This window comes from Plutella xylostella, chromosome 29 (genome assembly GCF_932276165.1).
Source record: "Plutella xylostella chromosome 29, ilPluXylo3.1, whole genome shotgun sequence".
Taxonomy (NCBI): domain Eukaryota; kingdom Metazoa; phylum Arthropoda; class Insecta; order Lepidoptera; family Plutellidae; genus Plutella; species Plutella xylostella.
The window spans coordinates 3,690,044-3,711,075 of NC_064009.1; the positions used below are offsets into that span (position 1 = coordinate 3,690,044).

Sequence of the window (21,032 nt, forward strand, 5' to 3'; positions counted from 1 at the left end):
AACATTCTTGTGAAGCATTCGCAATTTCGCACCATTTTGCATGCAGCATTGCAAAAATATATTTTTTCATGAAGCTTCATCAAGCATCGAGTTTGCTTGTCTAGCACATCAAGCTTTGTTCTCGACGGTCAATTTAAATGTAGGTACGTGCTTGTCGAGCAATTTTTACCGTCTAGCTAGGGACCCCAACGCTTCGTAGCTTTGTCTGCTGCGCCTTGCTTTAACAGTATAAAGTATAAGTTCGACCTCACAGTAGGTAGTATTATTAAAGCTCTTCATACTACTCGCCATAAGGCCCTATCGATCTAGGCACAAGATAATAAATTGAATTTATTCACGTGGACGTCATGGACGTGGGCGAAACATCTGCTGTGCGTACCAGCATACTTATATAGGCAAGTTGAAGGACCTCAACTAACAACTGCGACCAAAGATGACCTCATTGTTTTATCAAATTACCTAGAAAGACAGATTTGATTGAAATCCACTTAAGTTTTAACCGATGATGTACATATTAAGATATTTCTACAATCTTGTATAAGATTTGACTCAAATGTATCTTCCGTTAATGTGTAACTGTGAAGCTATTTACAGAAGTTACAGAGAATAGAAAGCTACGGTAAGTTACTCATTGCATTAAAAAAGGCCACTCATAATCAGCTAAGGGTCACTCTAGCATATAAAAAATAAATTTCGGAGCGGTACGCTGCTGCTGATGAGGCGCGGTATCCGTCGGTACATAATTTGTGAAGGTAAAGTGACCATCCAGAAACGACTGAACGGCTATTGTTTGTGTCAAACCACTGTATCAGAAGAGTAATTGTGTAAAACATTGTTATTTTTAGGGCCGGTTTTTCAATGCCAGGATAAAACGTCAAATAACTATCTAACGAATAATTTTATTGGGCTGTTTATCGGCCTGGTACCGATTCTTCTATTTGAACTCAGGAGAGATGAAACAAGTATATGCGCAGACACTAGTGCTAAAGCAGGACAGACTACTATTTCAATTGTCAGTGTCAACTATCACTTTCAAGCAAAGAGCAATCAAGCCACAAGCCTCACTGACTGTTTGGTTTGGTTGTTTTGATTTTGGTATTTAAATTTGTTATTTTTGAATCACAATGGTTTCACAAAAAAGAGAGCGTTTAGCGAATTTTAATAATGCTGAAGTTACTGTGTAGTGAGTTTGGTAGATAAATTCAAACATGTCATCCTAACTAATATTATAAATGCGAAAGTAACTGTGTCTGTCTGTCTGTTACTCTTTCACGCCAAAACTACTGAACGGATTTGAATGAAACTTGGTACACATACGGTCTAGACCCTGGGAAAGAACATAGGCTACTTTTTATCCCGGAATTCCCACGGGAAAAACTTTTTAAGGCGAAGCGAAGCGCGCGGGAACAGCTAGTAGAAAATAAAAAGACCGATGCTGCAACAAATAAAGATAAGGAGACTGCATGGAAGAAAATTGAGTTTTCTTTTAACTCCAGTGGTATAACCACAAGTGTCCGCTCATGGAAAACCCTTAAGTTAAATTACGAGGGCATCAAAAAAACAATGAAGAAGAAGTCTTCCCTGCAAAGGCAGGAGATGTACAAAACTGGAGGTGGGCCCTCAAATGCACCTCCATTTATCGATGTAGAAGAAAAGGTGTTAGGCATTTGCTCCAGCATTACCATTCAACATATCCTTAATTTAGAATTAACAAATAAAAACTGAAAGAAATAAATTATAACACCTATGTTTTATTATCAAGTACTGGATGGTTTCTCTCTTTTCTCCTCAGCCTATAGCAGTCCAATACTGGACATTGAAGATCATCCCGCCAAGCCGGAGGGATGCCTTAGATACTTATATATAGCATAGGTTACGTACTTATCGTAAAATGAAAACCTATAATATTTTTTTATGAAGGAAGTGCTGCTACATTCCCGTTTTATAAAATTAATGATTGAAAATAAATCAACATAATGTTTCTAGTCTTTCGGCGATGAAATTCTTTTGCATCAATAATATCAGGCCTCGTTTTGACGACTGTGACTTTCCTTTCAAATGGATTAATATATTCGTTCATTACTGCCTCTTCTTCGATCGCCATATCATCAATATCATCGAAAATATCCATTGAAAATGACGATTATTCTCTGCGCTCGGTAGTTTAGAATTGGTAAAACGCAAAAAAGAACTTACAACCAAACATGAAACGTCAAATGTCAAATTATCAATCGAATAAGCCCTATCTGGCGGCCCAAGCAGCAGATAGATTTATTCTCCAGTTAACTGAGTTATTGGACGAATAAGCTCTATCTGACATTTGAAAAATGTAATATTTCGCTATCTGTCGAATAAACGCTATCTATCTGTCTATCTGAGCATTGAAAAATCGGCCCTTAGTCTGATACGCTCATCATTACTTTTTTGTTTCGTGATTTATAATCCTATCTATTTCCGATATTACAGCGGTCTCAATTAATGTCGTGTGGGTGAAAGTGTCCCATTTATGTAATGCCAACTTCTTATTTTGGCCTAAATCCCCGCCATTGACGTCATAGGACGCCAAGGGCTATTGCCGTGGTGCTATAAATAAACCGAACCACTTCCATTCCACATGGTTTTATCAAAGGTTGACCCTCGACGGTTGTTGAACTGAAGTTCATACCTATAGCTATAAGATTTACCTCTATTTAGGTGCTTAGTATTCTAACAAAATAATGCATCCAGGAACAGATATTTCTTTCCGTAATTTTATATATTCTACATAACGAAAGTTATGTTGCTTTACTGAATCGGGGTCCATTTTACCATTTAGTTTCACCATGGGAGCAGGAAATCTAGTGTTCCATTGTATCTTGAGAAACGTTCCCAGGTTTTTTAAACTATACCTAAAGATAGCAAGCATCAAATGGGGTCAATTAGCTATGCTCTTTGCACTCCACATCGAATAGTCTAGTATGCTGCCATTAAATAATTCGGCAATTCGGTGGTCCCGTTTTTTACCCGATATTTTATACCTAAGTATCTACTGCACTTTCGGTAGTGTCGATATAAGAAGCTTTTTTTTAATCCACTTTGTCCTATGCCTTTCTTATCCAGCCACTAGGTTCCGGCTTCCAGTCTAATGTCCTCGGCCAAGCAGGCAAGAGGACCGCGTTATATTATATACTTTTATGTAAGACTTTTGCACATTGCATATTCGTGGTTTCCCTCCACTATCAATCCTTCAGAGGAACTACCTACGAGCAAATCAATTACGAGTAGTCTATGTTTTCATTGATGCATAAAATTAAATTGGGTCATACTTACTTAATTACTTACTCAATAAACTATCTACCTCATACTAATTAGCTCATAAATAAGTAGACTTGTATTTTCCCTTGAACTTGAATTATTTATATGAGGATCTAGCAACATTAGTTACAATCAATATAAAGTTGCGGAAGGAAAGGCCACCTCCACCTCCCGCCAACGCTGGCGAAGTTGAGCGCGAAAACGACCCAGCAACCAGACCAATGACAACAGTTCGCGCCCTGCGCCCGCCCGCGCACGCGGCTATCTAAACCGCGATAAACCATCGGAACAATAACATAAACACATTACTTAAAACGTTTCATGCCAGCCAGCCACTCAAAGTTGCACTGACCTCGAAGCAGGCACATCCTGTGCGCGATTCACAATTTAAATTTATAAAAAAAAACAAAAGGCGCGCGCGCGGCCATCCAATCCGGTTCTGTGAAAAATAAACAAAAGTTTTAAAATTAGTTTTAAGTTATTTTAAGGACTTTGCAACCTCAATGTTATTGTGCGTGCGTGACAAAAAAGAGACATTTTGTGTGAAGTAGGTAGAAAGTAGACCTTTGCGAGTTGTTGTGAAACTTTCTCATTTGAATAGAGCTGCTTTTATATTACTGGTGTGTAAGAGAGGTAAGTGTTTAGTAAAACCTGCACGCAGTCTGCTAGAATCTAAGCTCGATTCTCTATCTTAAATCAACCATGACCTCTGTTAACAAACCGGTTTATATAAAGTACCTGCATATCTATAAAATACTCTGTGATCGAACTTCGGAAGGTGCTGCATGCTGGTATAGGTGCTTTATGGTTGGATTACTTGTACCACCTTATACTGCGTATACAACGATTCACGAAAGATGACCAGAAATGGCGTCCAAAGTAAAATAACATGGATTTTTAAAGCGAATGATCTTACCTAGGTACCTATCCTACTTACTACTAATGAAATACATATAATTTATGTAGGTAACCTTTCCTATACATAAATAAGTTTCCTACTTGCAAACATAAAATACAACGTTAAATTACGAAGTATTATTTATCTGTGGTTACAAGTTAGAGTAACATCAATTTCCTTATCAGCATGTTCATGAGTTCCATATTATAAGTACTTACCTAGGTACCTAAATCACTGAATGATTGGTCTATTTTGCGTTTCTTTAAACTTGTAGTGTAAAAGTTGTTCTGACCATGGAAGTAGACTTTTTTTCTACTTCCATGGTTCTGACCTGATTTTTACAACGAAAGTTGTAGATAAACGTATTGCCCTTATGGGGATCATTGGTATACGCATACCGTATACTTATTAGATTACCTACTGTAATGATTTATCCCAAGTCTATCAGTCAATGGAATCTAAAATATTCTCGATAAAATATTATCTGCCTATTATTATACGGCTACGGTATTATACCGCGACTGCACAGCTAACATGAAAAACCATAGATTACTAGTTTATTACGTAGGTACACCTACCTGATTCGACTAATCGCTATAATTTATTTTAACTACCTCTGTGGTCTATTGGTAGAAGCAATACATATTGCATCAACACTAGTAGGCCTAACAAAATAATTATGTTTTGTTCTAAACTGGTTTTCATGTTTAGTTAGGTGTAGTTTGGACATAGACGGCTGCTGATCACCTTATTTCTGAAAAGTGAAATGATCCTGACAAGCATGTCGTTACTCTATTCTGCCTGCCTGAACCTAGCTCTCTCGAATGCGACTTTTGTGACTATCCCTTTAAAATATAAATGACCTTATTGCTAAGCTTGGACCATTTCCTCCCCACCACGCTGGTCCACTGCGGATTGATTGCGTTCATAATCACATAATAAAATGATAATGAAGATGCGCTTAATCTAGATGAGCAAGATCCCTCACGATGTTATCCTTCACCGTAAGGACACGTGGTATTAATTAATAACACATGCCAGGATTTAAACCCACGTTCGCTCGAATGAGAGTACGAGATCTTATCCGTTACGACACCAAGGTTCAGTCAAGTCTCTTCGCTACCTAACCCGTAATGAGGGTGATGGAATAGAACACTGGACATGGCCTTTTGTCTAGACTTAGGTTCTTCAGATTGGTTCTAAAAAGACGCTAGGGCCTCAGCCAAAGGCTAAGCATTTCATCGCCATGGCAAACAGCAGAGTAAATGAGGCCAGCCTCTTAGGAAACTCTTGGGATCTGACGAAAATTTTATTTCTAGTTTAGTTTAATTATTTCTTAATTTAAAGTCCAGTGATTTTTAGGCGACAATGGCGGTGCGATGGGCCGCGCTAGTGCTCGCGCTGGCAGCAGGCGTGGTGAACAGTATGGACACCAGCTTCAACACCACACAGGACAATCTTAACTTTGAGTAAGTGTTTCGGTCTAAACTTTCTCTGTACTTTATTAGATATAAGTATAGATAAATTGAGTACTTTACCCTTTGTTTGCACATCAAAAAGAATAATAAAATTAACAAGTTGTAACTTAATTAGGTTACCGAAATGCGGATTACTTGAATTTGAATCTTCTCACTATCATTTAGGTACATCGAAACATCCCTACCTTACAACGTAATCGGTTATGTTTCATATAACCCTTCAGCGGCAGAGGACAGCCACAACATTCTCCATCCATCTCTTACCATGCATTCCCTTCCACTACACGTCCTCTAAACCACCATTTCCCACCCCCAGGCCACAATGGACCTACAAATGCGTGCCGGACGAAGGTTGCCAGCGCATGGAGCCCTCGGGCCAGACCTCGCGGCAGCTGAACGCAAGCTTGTTCCAGAACGTGGACGTGTGCCACGCGGTGTGCGGCCGCTTCGGCAGCCTGTGGCCCCGCCCCGGGACTGCGGCGCTGAGTACGCAGCTGCTCAAGATACATCCTAATTATTTGAGGTAAGTGAGGTGCCCACGTGGAAAGGCCTAAACCGTTCGTTCATTGGAAGTGGATCCGTGATCCTAACTATTTGAGGTACTTAATTGAGGTGCCCGCGTGGAAAGGCCTAAACCATGCATTCTTTGGAAGTGGACCTGTGGACTAGGCTTTAAACCCATCCTTCAATGTAGACACGTGCCCCAGCAGTGCGGACGTGATGGGTGAGGATGCATGCGACCATAAAAAAATATAAACTTAATAACTCATGATTTATATAGTGTTTGTACTTAACACTACCAAGAAATGACTACCGGTTTGTAAGTAAAATCTAAAATTGTATTCATTTCCATTCCATAAACGTAACATGTGTTATCAGTATGTCATTACTTAACCATCACGAAACATCGAAAGTTGTTTTACTTAACAATAAATTTACGAAACGATATTTTTATATCGCGATGTGGCTCACACGCCATCGTGTATTTACAACTTTTACTAGTCGTTCTATGTAATTTATTGAGCTGTTAAATGGTCGACATAATGTCACAGGTGTTGTCACAGATCTGTCTGACTCTAGTTCTATTTTCAGCAAACCCGTCCACTTTGATCAGTCTAGTAGTCCTGAAAAACTCTTATGCAAATATAATTCATCTGTCCCGATACTAGAGTCCTTTATTCAGTGCACTGAGCTTTTTAGTTGACGAGGCATTTGGAGTATCAGCCACACGTGCTATCGGCTTCAAACAAAACAATTGACAGTTTAAATTTGGAACACTCTTGAGTCTTGCGTCATGCCCCGATAAACAACGGCGGATATAGCGATAACAGAATGATCGATTAACTTAAAAAACTTTACTCTATTTTTTTACAAACTATTAAGCAATCAGAAAGTAGTTATATAGTAGACTAGCTGTGCCCGCGAGCTTCGCTTCGCCTTAAAAAGTTTTCCCGTGGGAATTCCGGGATAAAAAGTAGCCTATGTTCTTTCCCAGGGTCTATACCATATGTATACCAAATTTCATTCAAATCCGTTCAGTAGTTTTGGCGTGAAAGAGTAACAGACAGACACAGTTACTTTCGCATTTATAATATTAGTTAGGATTAATTAACGTGGGTTGATGAAATGCAATAAGTAAGTATATAAAATCACTGCGACTCTTGACTCTACCTCCAAAATCACTCTCCTAACAACACTGAAGTCCTTGCGGGTCGTAAACCTCTTAAAATCCATAATCGATTAACCATTGTTGCGCTGGAGATAAATTGCCTTTAAAGTTATGGAGTTATTTGATTAACTGAAACTATGTCGATACTAAATCAAGTCCATTTATTTCAACACTAATTACGCGAGTGAAAATGAAACGTCCGATCGGGCTGGTGGTGTCGCGGGAAGAGAGCGAGCCCTTGGGTATCCCGCTGTGCCTAGGGTGGCCACAGGGCGACACAAAGTGTGCCAGATGAAATGTATTAAAAACTACCATGGTAACATAATCTACCAAGGGTGGCTTTCGCCACATCACCCCCCTACGGAGAAAAGAAAGTCATACAAAAATAAGAAAAAGTAGTTATAAAATCGAAGTTAAACAACACAAAAAAAATAATATAATAGTTAATAGAATTACCAACATTAATACACGGTAGGTAATGCAAAATCGGTGCACAAAATAAAATACAAAACAATAAATCACAAAACGTAAGAGAATTGTTTTTCAGTAAATAAAAGTGTTTTTTTAGTACTACTTATAAATAAATGCTACATAAGTAGTTAGTTTAGGTAAAATTTAAACCTTACATACTAACAATGGCACATACTTTGGTATAAGTCAAAAAGACAAGATAAAACTTAATATTAACATAACTAGAATACGTTCATCTTTAATAATGTAGTAAAAGTTTGTAAAAACACAACAAAATGAATATGATCATTTAAAACATATAAAATTCATGTTGTATTACAAAAGTATAAAAGAAAAAATATCGAAAAAAACATAGGTGTAATGTAAAACTTATAAGTCCAGAACATCTCTAAACCTAACTTTCCTGCCAGCCCTAGTGGTAATTTGCCGAGAAGGGGCAGGTGGGGGTAACTGAGGAGCAGTTTTATGAGGTGGAGATGCGGGTGAATGAATGGGCGCATCTGGTGGAGTGGCCGGAAGAGAAGTAGGAGAGTGCCCAGCTGGCGCCTGATTGGCTGAAAGTGGAACAGTATCAGGAGGCGTAAAAATGTATGCGGGCTTGAGCCGGTCAATGCTGACCGTATTCTCTTTTCCGTTAATGTCAAGCGTAAAAGTTTTATCACTTCTATGCAAGACACGATAAGGACCACAGTAAGGAGGCTGCATGGAGCGTCGGACGGTATCGTCACGAAGCATCACGTGTGAAGCAGTGGCCAGGTCTTTGAATACAAAGGTCGATGGCTTAGCATGGTGTGATGTAGGCTTCGGACGCATTACATTAATGCGCTTCCTGAGCTGGTTTACAAGGTCAGAAGGGTCACTTACGTTGGTGGTTTCTTCTGAAGGTGTCAGAAGTTCTCCTGGCAGGCGAAGAGGTTCGCCATATAGCAGTTCCGCTGAAGAAAACCCAAGGTCTTCTTTAAGCGAAGATCGTATACCGAGGAGCACTAATGGTAGCGCTTTACACCAAGTTTCGTTGTGGCACATCAAAGCCGCCTTAAGTTGGCGATGCATGCGTTCCACCATACCGTTAGCGCAAGGGTGATATGCAGTTGTACGAATCCGATTAATACCGCATAAATGCATGAGGCGTTTAAACAAGTCAGATTCAAACTGTCGACCTTGATCGGTAGTTATTGTGGTGGGTATGCCATAACGCGCAATCCATCCAGTCAATAAGGTACTGGAGACTTCTTCTGCGGTGATTGATGACATTGGCCAGACTTCAGGCCAACGTGAGTAACGGTCGACTGCAGTTAGACAATATGTAAAGTTGTCAGAGTGAGGAAGAGGGCCAATTATGTCAATATGGATATGTCTGAATCGCTGGGAAGGTTGGTCGAAACGTCCAAGAGGTGATGATACATGTCTACTTACCTTGCTGCGTTGACATTGAAGACAAGTCCGGGCCCATTCTTTGCAGTCCTTTTTCATGAGTGGCCACACAAAACGGTCAGACACCAGGCGTACGGATTCTCGCATGCTGGGGTGGCTAAGGTTGTGAAGGCGGTCAAATGCGGGTCGACGGAAAGAAGGTGTGAGATAAGGTCGAGGTCGACCCGTTGTGTTGTCACACCAAAGGATGACGTTTGTGCCGGGTATTGAAACCTTAATGAGCTTTAAGGAAGACGGGGATGCAAGTAGTTTAGCAAGCTCAGGGTCTGAGTCCTGGGATATTGCCAAACTGTGATAGTCGTCTTCAAGCGAGAGTGCTTCAACACGTGACATAGCGTCAGCGACAACGTTGTCTTCTCCTTTGATGTGCCTTATATCAGTCGTGAATTGACTTATAAACGACAGCTGGTTGAGTTGAGATGGGGGTAACTTCTCACGACGCTGTATAAAGGCGTATATGAGGGGTTTGTGGTCCGTATATATCGTAGCATGCTGAGCTTCCAGGATGTGGCGGAAGTGTTGCACGCTTTCATACACACCGAGAAGCTCGCGATAATATGCGGGCCACTCTGCTTGTTTCGCTGAAAGCTTCTTACTAAAATATGCAAGCGGCATCCAGTCGTCATCCTCTGATCTGCGCTGCTGAAGACAGGCACCTATGTGGGTGCTAGATGCGTCTGTGAAAAGGCCTAATGTAGCTTCAGCATCGGGATGTGTTAGTGTGGTTGCAGTAGTGAGACTGGTTTTGCACTCATCAAAACAACGTTCGAGGTCAGGTGTCCAAGGAAATGGCTTGGCACCTTTGCTATTTGTAGCAGCAACGGCGTCTATGAGTGGTGCTTGATATTTCGCAGCATTTGGTAGGAAACGTCGATAGTAATTAAGCATTCCTAAGAAACGTCTCATTCCTTGAACGGATTTAGGAGGAGGAAAGTTAGCGAGGGCTTGAATGCGATCCTCAGGTGGTCTGGTGCCAGCAGCGTTGATGCGGTATCCAAGGAATGTTACCTCGTCAGCACCAAAAACACATTTGGATGGGTTAATGACCACGCCATAGTTATGGAGCCTCTGGAATAGTGCTCTGAGATGGATGGCATGCTCTGCGGGATCTTTGGAATATACCAAAATATCATCAACGTAAGCAAAACAGAAATCTAGGCCTCGCACGACCTCGTCGATGAACCTTTGAAAGGTTTGACCAGCGTTTCGAAGTCCAAACGTCATGAATGGAAATTCAAAGAGGCCAAAAGGCGTGATTATGGCTGTTTTCTGAATGTCGTTTTCAAAAACAGGGATTTGTTGATAGGCTTTTACTAAATCAACAGTAGAAAAGACTGACGAGCCAGCTATGTTATGGGAATAGTCACCTATGTGACGAACTGGGTATCTGTCGGGAACTGTGCGAGCATTGAGGGCACGATAATCACCACAGGGACGATAGGTGAAATCCTTCTTTGGAACTAGATGAAGTGGGGAAGACCAAGGACTGCTAGATGGCCTAGCAACACCAACTTGGACCATTTGTTCAAACTCTTTCTGAGCGGCGCGAAGCTTATGAGGCGCGAGTCGGCGAGGACGAGAGGTGACAGGTGATCCTTCAGTTGTTTTGATGTAGTGCAAAGTAGAATGACTTACATCGGGAGTAGTTCCTGGTGGGCGTGTGATACTAGGAAATTCAGCTAAAATTGCGGCATAAGGCGTGTCAGGTAAAGAGACCAATTTGACACTAGGCTGGTTACCATCGGCAAGCACTGCGGGGATAGACAATCCTGTCTTTCCGTCACGCAACTTACCTTGTGCACAGTCCGGTAAAAGATTATAGTGGGCCAAAAGGTCGGCACCTATAATAGCGCCGGAAACGTCTGCCACTACAAAACTCCATTTTAAGTCTCGCCGTAGTCCCAAGTTCAGATTTAGTTGCACCAAACCGTATGTTTGAATTTTTGAGCCGTTAGCAGCGACCAGTTCATACGTTGCTGGTGCCCGTAATCCTCGAACATACGATTTGGGCAGGCAACATAAATCTGAACCGGTATCGACTAAAAAACGTTGGCCAGTAAATTTATCGGTGACAAACAGACGGTGGCTTAGTGGTAAACAATCAGTGGCCGTCATCACTGATTGTTGCTGGAGTTTCCCTTAGTTAATGGGGCACCTGTCCAGGAGCACGGTATTGTGCAGTGATCCGCTTTGTCACCGTGCTTTTTATGGTACCAGCACAAACCAGCAGGCACACGGTTACGGCTGCTATTACGGGTCCGGCTAGAGCTGCGATCACGGTGGCCGCTTCGGTTGCGCGCTGATTTTAAGGCTGTTAAGTCATGTCTGAGGTTACTTACCTCCAACTGAAGCTTACTTACAGCTTCATTCAAGCTATCAATCACGATCGGTAGATGGGAGCTGCTGACGGGTGCGGGCGTACGACTAGCAGCATTTACACCGTAATGAACTGGGCCCGGATGCTTCATATGATGCAGCTCATCTGCAAGTTCTCCCAATTCTACTAGTGATGCAGACTTCTGCGACCTAAGTACGCCCTGCATGATGTAAGGCAACCGGTCCAGCCAAATGGTTTTGATCGTGCGCTCTGGAAACGCGGTGCCGGCCAAGGAGGATAAGTGCTGAAGGAAGGAGGATGGTTTCCGGTCTCCGATTTCCTCCTTCTCCAATACTTGACGTACATTCTCCTCGTACGTCTGCTCGTACTTACCTACTAGTGCTTTCCTCAGAGCGGAGTACGGGTTCTCTGCAGGGGGATCTAGGATAATTCCTTTGACCTCGTCCGCTACTGCTGGGGGGAGCTGCTGCACCGCATAATAAAATTTCGTGGTCTCAACCTTTATATTATTGAGGATAAACTGTGCCTCTAAAATGGCGAACCACAGAACTGGCTTCTCGTGCCAAAAGGGCGGCACCTTAATAGATATCCTATCCACTGCTACACTAGATGCTGATGTGTTTGCGAGCTGTTCGGACTCCATTATTAACAAAGTACAGTGAAGATAAAGTAAGTAGGTATGTAAGTTAACTACTGGACGAAATAAAGTTAAACTTAAAGTCCGCTAAAATTAAAATTAACACTTTCACTGAACACTGTTCTATTGTCTTTACTTGCGTCGCGTCGGTCCGGCAGGGTTGGCTTGGGTCGGCGCAGGTAGTCGGTCAGTCGGCTTGGGTGCGAACTTGACCAGATGTTGCGCAAGGGCGTCAACGGCGTCTGCGGCGGCGGCGGTGGCGGCGGCGTGGGTACGCGACGCGAAATTACGCGATGGAGTGTGTGTGGTCTCAGAGTTATGCGACCACGAATTGAATGAATTAACACAGCACGGTTCGGAAAAACGACGAGAAAGCGATGAGATGTACAATCGCTGGTAGCACTGCAGATATAGACACGGATGGCGCGATATAGCGGGACGCGTACGCAGAGTTCGGCACTTCACTTTTACTTTCACTGCACTAAAATTAGCGGTAATTAATGTTTTGAATTAATCGCGTTTAAATCACGTCGGGGTCACCAATATGGAGTTATTTGATTAACTGAAACTATGTCGATACTAAATCAAGTCCATTTATTTCAACACTAATTACGCGAGTGAAAATGAAACGTCCGATCGGGCTGGTGGTGTCGCGGGAAGAGAGCGAGCCCTTGGGTATCCCGCTGTGCCTAGGGTGGCCACAGGGCGACACAAAGTGTGCCAGATGAAATGTATTAAAAACTACCATGGTAACATAATCTACCAAGGGTGGCTTTCGCCACAAAGTTGTCTCAAGCTCTTTGTTCAGAGTTCACTGACCGACGACATAGAAAGCTCCATATCTATTGCCACTCTTGGGAACTATTCTAGTAACGGTTTTGTTAGCGAACGACCTACGTATGAGCCTATAAATAAACTCTAAACATAAGTATACTTTATACATATAGGTAGGTACTATTTTAGTGGTTCGGAATCATAATGGGCCAACTTTACTTCTACCTTAGGGCTGATTTTTCGATGCATTAATCATATCCTGATTGATGCAGCAATACGCGACAGCATCAGAATTATACCATTAAAAATTGCCCTAAGGTAAAAGGAACTGGTCTATTTGATAGCAAACAACAATTTTTTGTAAGTAACATCGTGATATTACTACATCTAACATAATTTGTACAAGTGTTTTCAACTTGCTGCCAGGATTTGACTTTGCATAAGCAAAGTATAATTAATTTTCCTGCATAGATATAAGGGTTATCGCACACCCACGCACGTGTCAGTTATACATTAGCATTGGTTTATGCATCATCATTATGTTAGATAAACTTTAGTACTTACCTACATATACTTAAAATGGATTGTTTATGAGGTTCTACATGATAAGTTGTTGCTTGAAGTCCAACAATGTGTATAACATTTTGTAGAATGTCCGCCATTATCTTATTCCACTGCTGGATGTAAGCAGATATTTGTTTAAACACGGTTCTACCTTTTTTGGCATAAGATTTTTTTGCCTAATCTCGTATTGCATAGTAACGTTTGGTCAAAGTCTCGTTACGCCGAAAATCGTATGGCATAAATCTCGTTTAGTAAAAAGTTATTTCGCATAACATTGTTTAGCCTAATAATGGTATGGCCAAATCTTGAATAGCCTAATAATGCTATGGCATAGGTTTATACAAAGTAATAATATTCGTTTGGCTTTAACTATGACGGAGCGTCTCCCTACATAGCGCAAACTGGTGCCTTGTTTTGTTTCCGCTGTTTGGAAAACGCTCCGCTCCGCTTCGCTGCGCTCCGCTTTGGTTTTGATGAACATGTGCACCTAACACGCTCCTCCTCGCTTTGCTCGTCGTCGCACCTATTTTTAGGTTTCTATCTCATGGGGTTTGTAATAATTATATTGGTCGTTAACTTTCGATTTTTTGATCATACAATATCGTGATTTTCGGGATGTAGGAGAAAAATACCACAATTTGTACATTTACTACATACTTAATATATTATTTTTTAAGATAACATTAGGAGAAACAAGATTATACATAGGTTATAGATGAACATAAATTTGAGCAAACGAAACTTAGGTGTTTAAAGATTGTGCCTAAAGAGTTTTAGACGAAACGAGCCTTATGCCACATAAGTCTTGGCAAAGTGATGGTTCGGCCAAAAAAGTTTAGACCATACGAGTTATGCGAAATGAGTTTTGGTCAATAAAGATTATGCCAGATGAGCGGAACCCTTTAAACACAGATATTTGTTCTCGGGTCTTGGATGTGCCCGAAAAATGGCAATAGGCCCGCCCCCTATTACATTGGGACTAACATAACACTCTGGCGAAAAGTGGGTGCACCTCTGCCTACCCCGCAAGGGAGTACATTAGTACAAGGCGTGAGTGCGTGTTTTTTTTTTTTTTTAGTAGGACAAAAACGTAATACCTATACTTTTGCCCATTGCCCAGATACGGTTGCGATGGCTATACCTAAGGTACTCAACAGTGGACAATAGAACAGCGGTTCTAGGGTTTGCCACCGTGCTGGGCTCAGCCAATCCGATCAGCGTCGATCGCTGCCTGTCGAGGGCGTGCCGGATGAACTTACATAATAGAGTGCAGTTGATACGTCACTCGTCTCCTTCCCTGCAAATCACGTCATACCCAACCTATACTTCCCCTTCAGATACGACATCCAAGAGGTGCCAGCAGAAGCGCGTCACATCATCGCGTCGATGACGCACGTGACGTCACAGAACCTGCTGGCCGAATGTGACGGCAACGTGACGGAGCTGGCTGAGCGGCCGCTGGTGGTCTACATACACGTGAAGAGTGCAGATCTTACGTTGGATGAGCAGACCAATGAGCAGTACATGCTGGATGTCGTCAGCCGCTCAGGTATGAAACACAGAGGTTTGATGATTATGCCATCTCGATATTACCTACTATTATTGTAGTCCGAAATGATGACCTAAAAGTGAAATGATCCATGCAATAGTTTCATTGGGTTTTTATGAGAGTAATGGAATATAGTGCTCTTTGTGTACCTCCTCACACTTGGGCAGTATATGTATATTTAGGTGATGCACTTATCTACTCTCGCGCAGTTTGGCAATCTAGACGCTGTCATCGATATCCAGCAAGTTTGACCAACATTATTAGATAAGATAGCTAGCTAGATAGCTATTTGCAAGAGTTGCAAGACTACAGCTGATGGACAACCAACGACCTCTCCAATGATTGAGATGAGTGAGATAGCTTATCTGTGACACCAATAACTAATTTGCCGCGTCTCACAACCTACATCATAAGACCCATAAACTCCACTAACCACCACTTCTCAGAGCCAATTAAGACGTGTCACTTTTTAATTGCAGCCAACAACATATCAGTCTACATCGTCGCTGACACAGTCTACGGAGCGCGACACGCTTTAGAGTCCTTCACCCAACTCATTGCCCCGACCCGAGCAGAATTCTCCGGCGAAAAGCAATGCGGACTGTTCATGGTGGCTGGAGCCAAGATTCGCGATAAGCCAGTCTTCAAGCATCGGGGCCTGCTTCTAGATACGTCTAGAAACTTCCTCCCGATGGCTGATATCAAGAGGACGGTGGACGGCATGGCGGCCACTAAGATGAACGTGCTACATTGGCATGTAACGGACTCGCACAGTTTTCCTTTGGAGTCTACTAGAGTACCACAGTTTACGAGGTAAATAAATATAATCAGTAAATATAGTTTTCATGAGATCGCATGAGACCTTAGGTAGATCATGTTTGAAAGAATGATACAACATAGATGTTATCAGCTGCTTGCTGAAGTAGCAATAAGAAAGTTATATCTACCTATAATCCGATAACCCTTGGACACAGATTACTAAATACATTGCCTTGGGGTAGATAAGTTCGGGAGGAAACTACGAATCGGCAAATGGATATCTCATCATTTCAATCAGTTCGCGAACATCCATGGCCTCTCCGAAAGATCACCACAACACTTACGACATCGTTTTCTTCACCCAGACACTACCGGCCTCTTGTCTAAGATCGTGAGTTGAGGCAGTGGGCTGGAGTCGCTGGAGAGCTTATCATCCACGCTAAGGTTTATCAAAAACTACGCAGCGCATCCCCTATCATCACTAATCCATTCCTCCATTCCACCCCAGATTCGGCGCTTACTCGCCCGCAGAGATCTACACGGTGGAGGAAGTACAGGACCTCATCCAGTACGCGCGCGTGCGCGGGGTGCGCGTCATGATCGAGATTGATGCGCCCGCGCACGCCGGCAACGGCTGGCAGTGGGGGAAGGTGAGTAGTTAATAGTAGGGTACTTTGATTTAAAATAAGAATGCTAGCTAGGTAATCTAGGTATACAGGGTGGATTTTAGTCAGTGACGTGGCAACGGGAGGCAGGTGGAATTTACCCGTTATTATTATTATCATATTGAGCAACTTTCACTCTTAAATCTCTAGAAATATACCTACTGCACCTACACCAGGCAATGGGAACATCACTGCGCACTGGTGAAATTAATCACGTTATAAAAATACCTGCCTATTTCAAAATTAAAATAGATGCTAACATTAACAAGGTAACTGACACAGCTAAACAATCAGCAAACGGCTGCGTATCGAATTGAAATATTTTTTACATTACATCACACAGTTTTAAATATTTCAATAAGTATGAAATCAATTTACTTATTAAAAACTTACGCATTTTCCATCTAAATTCCTAAATCAGTTTACCTCAACAAACCCCTCTTCAACCCAGGAATACGGCTACGGCGACCTAGCCGTGTGCGTGAACTCGAAGGAATGGCGCAAGCACTGCATCCAGCCGCCCTGTGGTCAGCTGAACCCGGCCAACCCGGAGATGTACAACGCGTTAAGGCACTTGTACCGAGACATAGCCGAGCTGATGACTAAGCCGGCGCTGTTCCATATGGGAGGAGATGAGGTAAGCCAATTTTTCAGTCAACAATTTAGGCAAACAGTGTTATCGGAAAAGAGTAATTCGGCAAACGGTAGAGACTACAACACTGTTCCACATAGGTGGTGATGAGGTGAGTTCATAGACTACCGGTCCTAGTGGTCCTATAGCTAATTTAGACAGCTCGTGGTTTGTTGAAGAAGAAGGAGGTTTTGAGGCACTCCCTGTTCCTAAGGTATGTTTTTCCAGCATTGAAAGATTATCAGCAGTTGATTAAGTGTATGGACTTGAAGACCCGGATGGATAATGGCGCAAGCACTGCGAGTTGATGAGATAAGCAGTAGTAAGCACATTAAAACAAGTGCTAAACGGTAGGGCGAATCGACTAAGACGCTAATAGAACCACTGGGTGGTAGGAATGGCGCAAGCACTGCATCCAGCCGCCCTGTGGTCAGCTGAACCCGGCCAACCCGGAGATGTACAACGCACTGCGGCACTTGTACCGAGACATAGCCGGCGCTGTTCCATATGGGAGGTGACGAGGTAAGTTTATTGGCTATAGGTCCTGCAGCTTAGACAGCTAGCGGTTTGTTGAGTAACTGGGACCTATCGCTAGGGTCCAGCATAGGAAGATAGCTGATCAAGTATATGGATGGACTTATGAACCCTGCCAACCCGGGAGGTGATGAGGTGAGTTGAGTCTGACTAGAAGTCCTAGGCGGTAGCAGGTAGTTGGACACACAATTTTAGTCTATGGTAGCTGGACAGAGTAGTGTGGCGCTCCTTGGGAGATGTGTGTGTATATCCAGCAGAGGATGATTACCGACTCAGCTAATCCAGAAATGTATCTAAAAGTAAAATACAAGTTGATGACTTAACCAGTGCTAAATTAAATTATATCTCTTGGTTCCTAAATTATTATATCATTGACCTTAATGAATCCTTCTGTTTCTGCAATTAACATTTTAAGGGGCTAATTAAGACTCAATGTTATAACCCATTAGCATAATTCTTACGATTACAAACCGAATTTGTATTCCAAAAATGTAGGTAGGGTACTAATATAAGTACTTACTTATTTGACTAACTAGGCCCTTTTTTAAGGACTGAAATAATCAGAGAAAGTACCTAGTCACAATTTTTTCCCCAGCGACCGCTAATTCTCATCGGTTAAAACCTAAGTTTTAAATCTGTCTTCCAGGTATTCTTCTCCTGCTGGAACTCAAGCCAAGAGATAGTCTCTTACATGAAAGACAAAGGCTACTCGACAGACCGGGAGGGGTTCATCAAACTATGGGCAGAGTTCCACAGCAAAGCCCTTCAGATCTGGGACGAGGAGTACGCGGCGGCTGGCGGGAAGGCGCCCCAGCCCGTGATGCTGTGGAGCTCGGAGTTGACCAAGCCAGAGAGGATTGATAAATACTTGGATAAGACAAGGTAATGGGATTTAGAATTTGCTTGTGGTTTTAAGTCCTAATTCCTAACACTATTCAATGCTAAATATTCTGTTCTCTATTTTCAAGCTTAAATACCTATCAAATGCTGATTCTAGATGTTCAGGTTTCATCGTGATGTTTGACTTCACCGTATTACTTCAGTTCATTATACTAGATTTACTTCACTAATGGCTGGTTTACACGGGCTTCGTTGCTAAGCGCTTAGTACTTGTCACTAATACTAAGTCCTCTTGTGTAAACACGCTGATTAGTGCTTAGTATTAGTGTTTGTGAATAGTGCAAGTGAATAGAGATTGATCCTATTTACTAAGCGACAAGTATCCTATATCGATACCCCCACCACGATTTACTAAGCACTTGTCGCTTGCTGACCGCATGTAAACAGCTCGACAAGTGAGTTAGTCGGCGTCGTTTCATTTCGAATGTCTGGTCACTAATGACTTCAACTGGCTCCAACGTGTAAACGGTTACTTTTCACTTGTCTTATGAGTCTTTAATATAGTGACAAGTACTAAGCGCTTAGCTACGAAGCCCGTGTAAACCAGGCATAACTCATTACGTCTACACTTCCTTCCAGATACATAATAGAGGTATGGGAGCCTCTAGACAGTCCAGTCCTGAAGCAGCTCATTCGCCTCGGCTACCGAACAATCTCCGTGCCTAAAGACATCTGGTACTTAGACCACGGCCTGTGGGGCATCACCAAGTATTCCAACTGGAGGAGAATGTATTCTCACACTCTGCCCGCTGACCCGAAGGCCTTGGGCGGTGAGGTGGCTATGTGGAGCGAGTATATTGATGCTAATGGTTTGGGTAAGTTGTATTGTATTTTTATTACTCCATGCTCCAGGAAGTATCATATATCAGATATAATAATAGTCACCAGTGGAGATTGGAAAAGTAGTACCAGTACCAAGTAGCATCAACCCATTACACTGAAGATATTATACAATACGACTACCAGCTACCTGTCTAAGGTAGTCCAGTGAACTACTGACTGTCCTGTGCTAGTCGTGCTGTGTCTACCCCAAAGCTTAATGATTCTCTTGTAAATACGACAGGCTCCTGAAGATCTATGTGAAAAGACTTTTAAGCTACCTAATACTGCATCCAACAGTCAGAGCATATTTATTACCTTAGCTCACACAGCCACTTTCTCTACAGACGCCCGCGTATGGCCCCGCGCGGCGGCAGTAGGCGAACGCCTCTGGGCGGACCCGACGTCGCCGGCCAGCGCGGCCGAGCCCCGCCTGCAGCGGCTGCGGCGGCGGCTCATGGCGCGAGGACTGCGACCCGATGTACTGGCGCCCGGATGGTGCGCTGACCATGAGACCAAGTGCCTTTGATGTGAGAAGGAGGTGTAGATAGCTATACATTGCCATTGTCAAAAGCAAAAGCCCATAACTTTGAGACTACTTTTATTGAACTTTTTGGTTGAATGCTGCCCTTTGGCAGGGGTTTTATTGTATTGGTAGTTTAGACAGTGGTAGAACGAGAAAGTGGAGAGGAGATTAACGTGCCGCACTTAGAGGCCTCCGATAATAACATCGTCGGTCTATATAGATGATAACGCCTCTGGGCGGACAGAAGATCACAATACGAACACACGTATTAGATACAAGGAAATTGCAAAAGATGTTATTCTACAGTTATTTACTGCATTTTCTCTAGGAGATATTTACTGCATTTTTGTCAAGTCAGTTAGGTAGGCATTAAGATTTGGTATAATGTGTGGTACGCCTACTACGAGTAGGTAGTATACATTATACAGGCAGTAGGTAGGACTTCCATGAGAATTGTTTTTCGATTCCTAGCAATCCTATTGGATAATTTCTGTTATTAAGGAATCAGGTTATACCTGAAATGTAATATTTTCTATAAGTACAATATTGTATGTTTACCTACACTACTTTATATTCGATGTTACTTTGGCCTAGTATAAATAAATAGCTTTGTTAATTGCTGTTGCTGTCTTAAGAATCCTGTACAGAATGATTATTATCTACTTACTAACACATTATTGATAAATTAGATAAGTAATTAAATTCCTACTACTTAAGAGATGACTGATTTTGTAAAGACTGACTTATTCAGACAGTGTTGAAAGGCAAATGCTTATGAAAAATTTAAACCTAATCATAATAAATATAATGCAATGATGGTTTTGTCAGATAGATACAAAAAATACATATAAGTAGCTACCAACAATGATTATGTAGCGATGATTTAGGTATGTGTTGTTGAAAAATGTTAAAACAAAAAATCGGTTATTTTATCGATTGGGATGTCCCAAATCCTTCTATCAGCCACAATCGTTACCTTAATCTAATGATAAGAAGAAAACATGTTGAAATACTTAGTCAGTAATATACGGATATTTATTTTTATAAGAACAATAAATAAGTAATTTGACAAAACGGATGCATTTTCATTTA

At 42.0% G+C, this 21,032-nt stretch overlaps 1 protein-coding gene across 2 annotated transcripts; it reads left to right on the forward strand.

Moving 5' to 3' along the window:
• Positions 1–3,522: 3,522 nt before the first annotated feature.
• LOC105396097 (chitooligosaccharidolytic beta-N-acetylglucosaminidase) lies at positions 3,523–21,014 on the forward strand. Of its 2 annotated transcripts, none has more exons than XM_048631611.1 (10): positions 3,523–3,927; positions 5,545–5,661; positions 5,987–6,193; positions 14,895–15,106; positions 15,586–15,919; positions 16,374–16,515; positions 16,982–17,167; positions 18,342–18,577; positions 19,175–19,410; positions 19,762–21,014. In XM_048631611.1, exons 2-10 carry the CDS (start codon positions 5,561–5,563, stop codon positions 19,941–19,943), a joined length of 1,836 nt encoding a protein of 611 aa, XP_048487568.1. In that variant the 5' UTR covers positions 3,523–3,927; positions 5,545–5,560; the 3' UTR covers positions 19,944–21,014. The 2 variants fall into 2 exon arrangements, with proteins under 2 accessions (XP_048487568.1, XP_048487567.1); XM_048631610.1 differs by having other exon boundaries at positions 5,555–5,661.
• Positions 21,015–21,032: the final 18 nt, after the last annotated feature.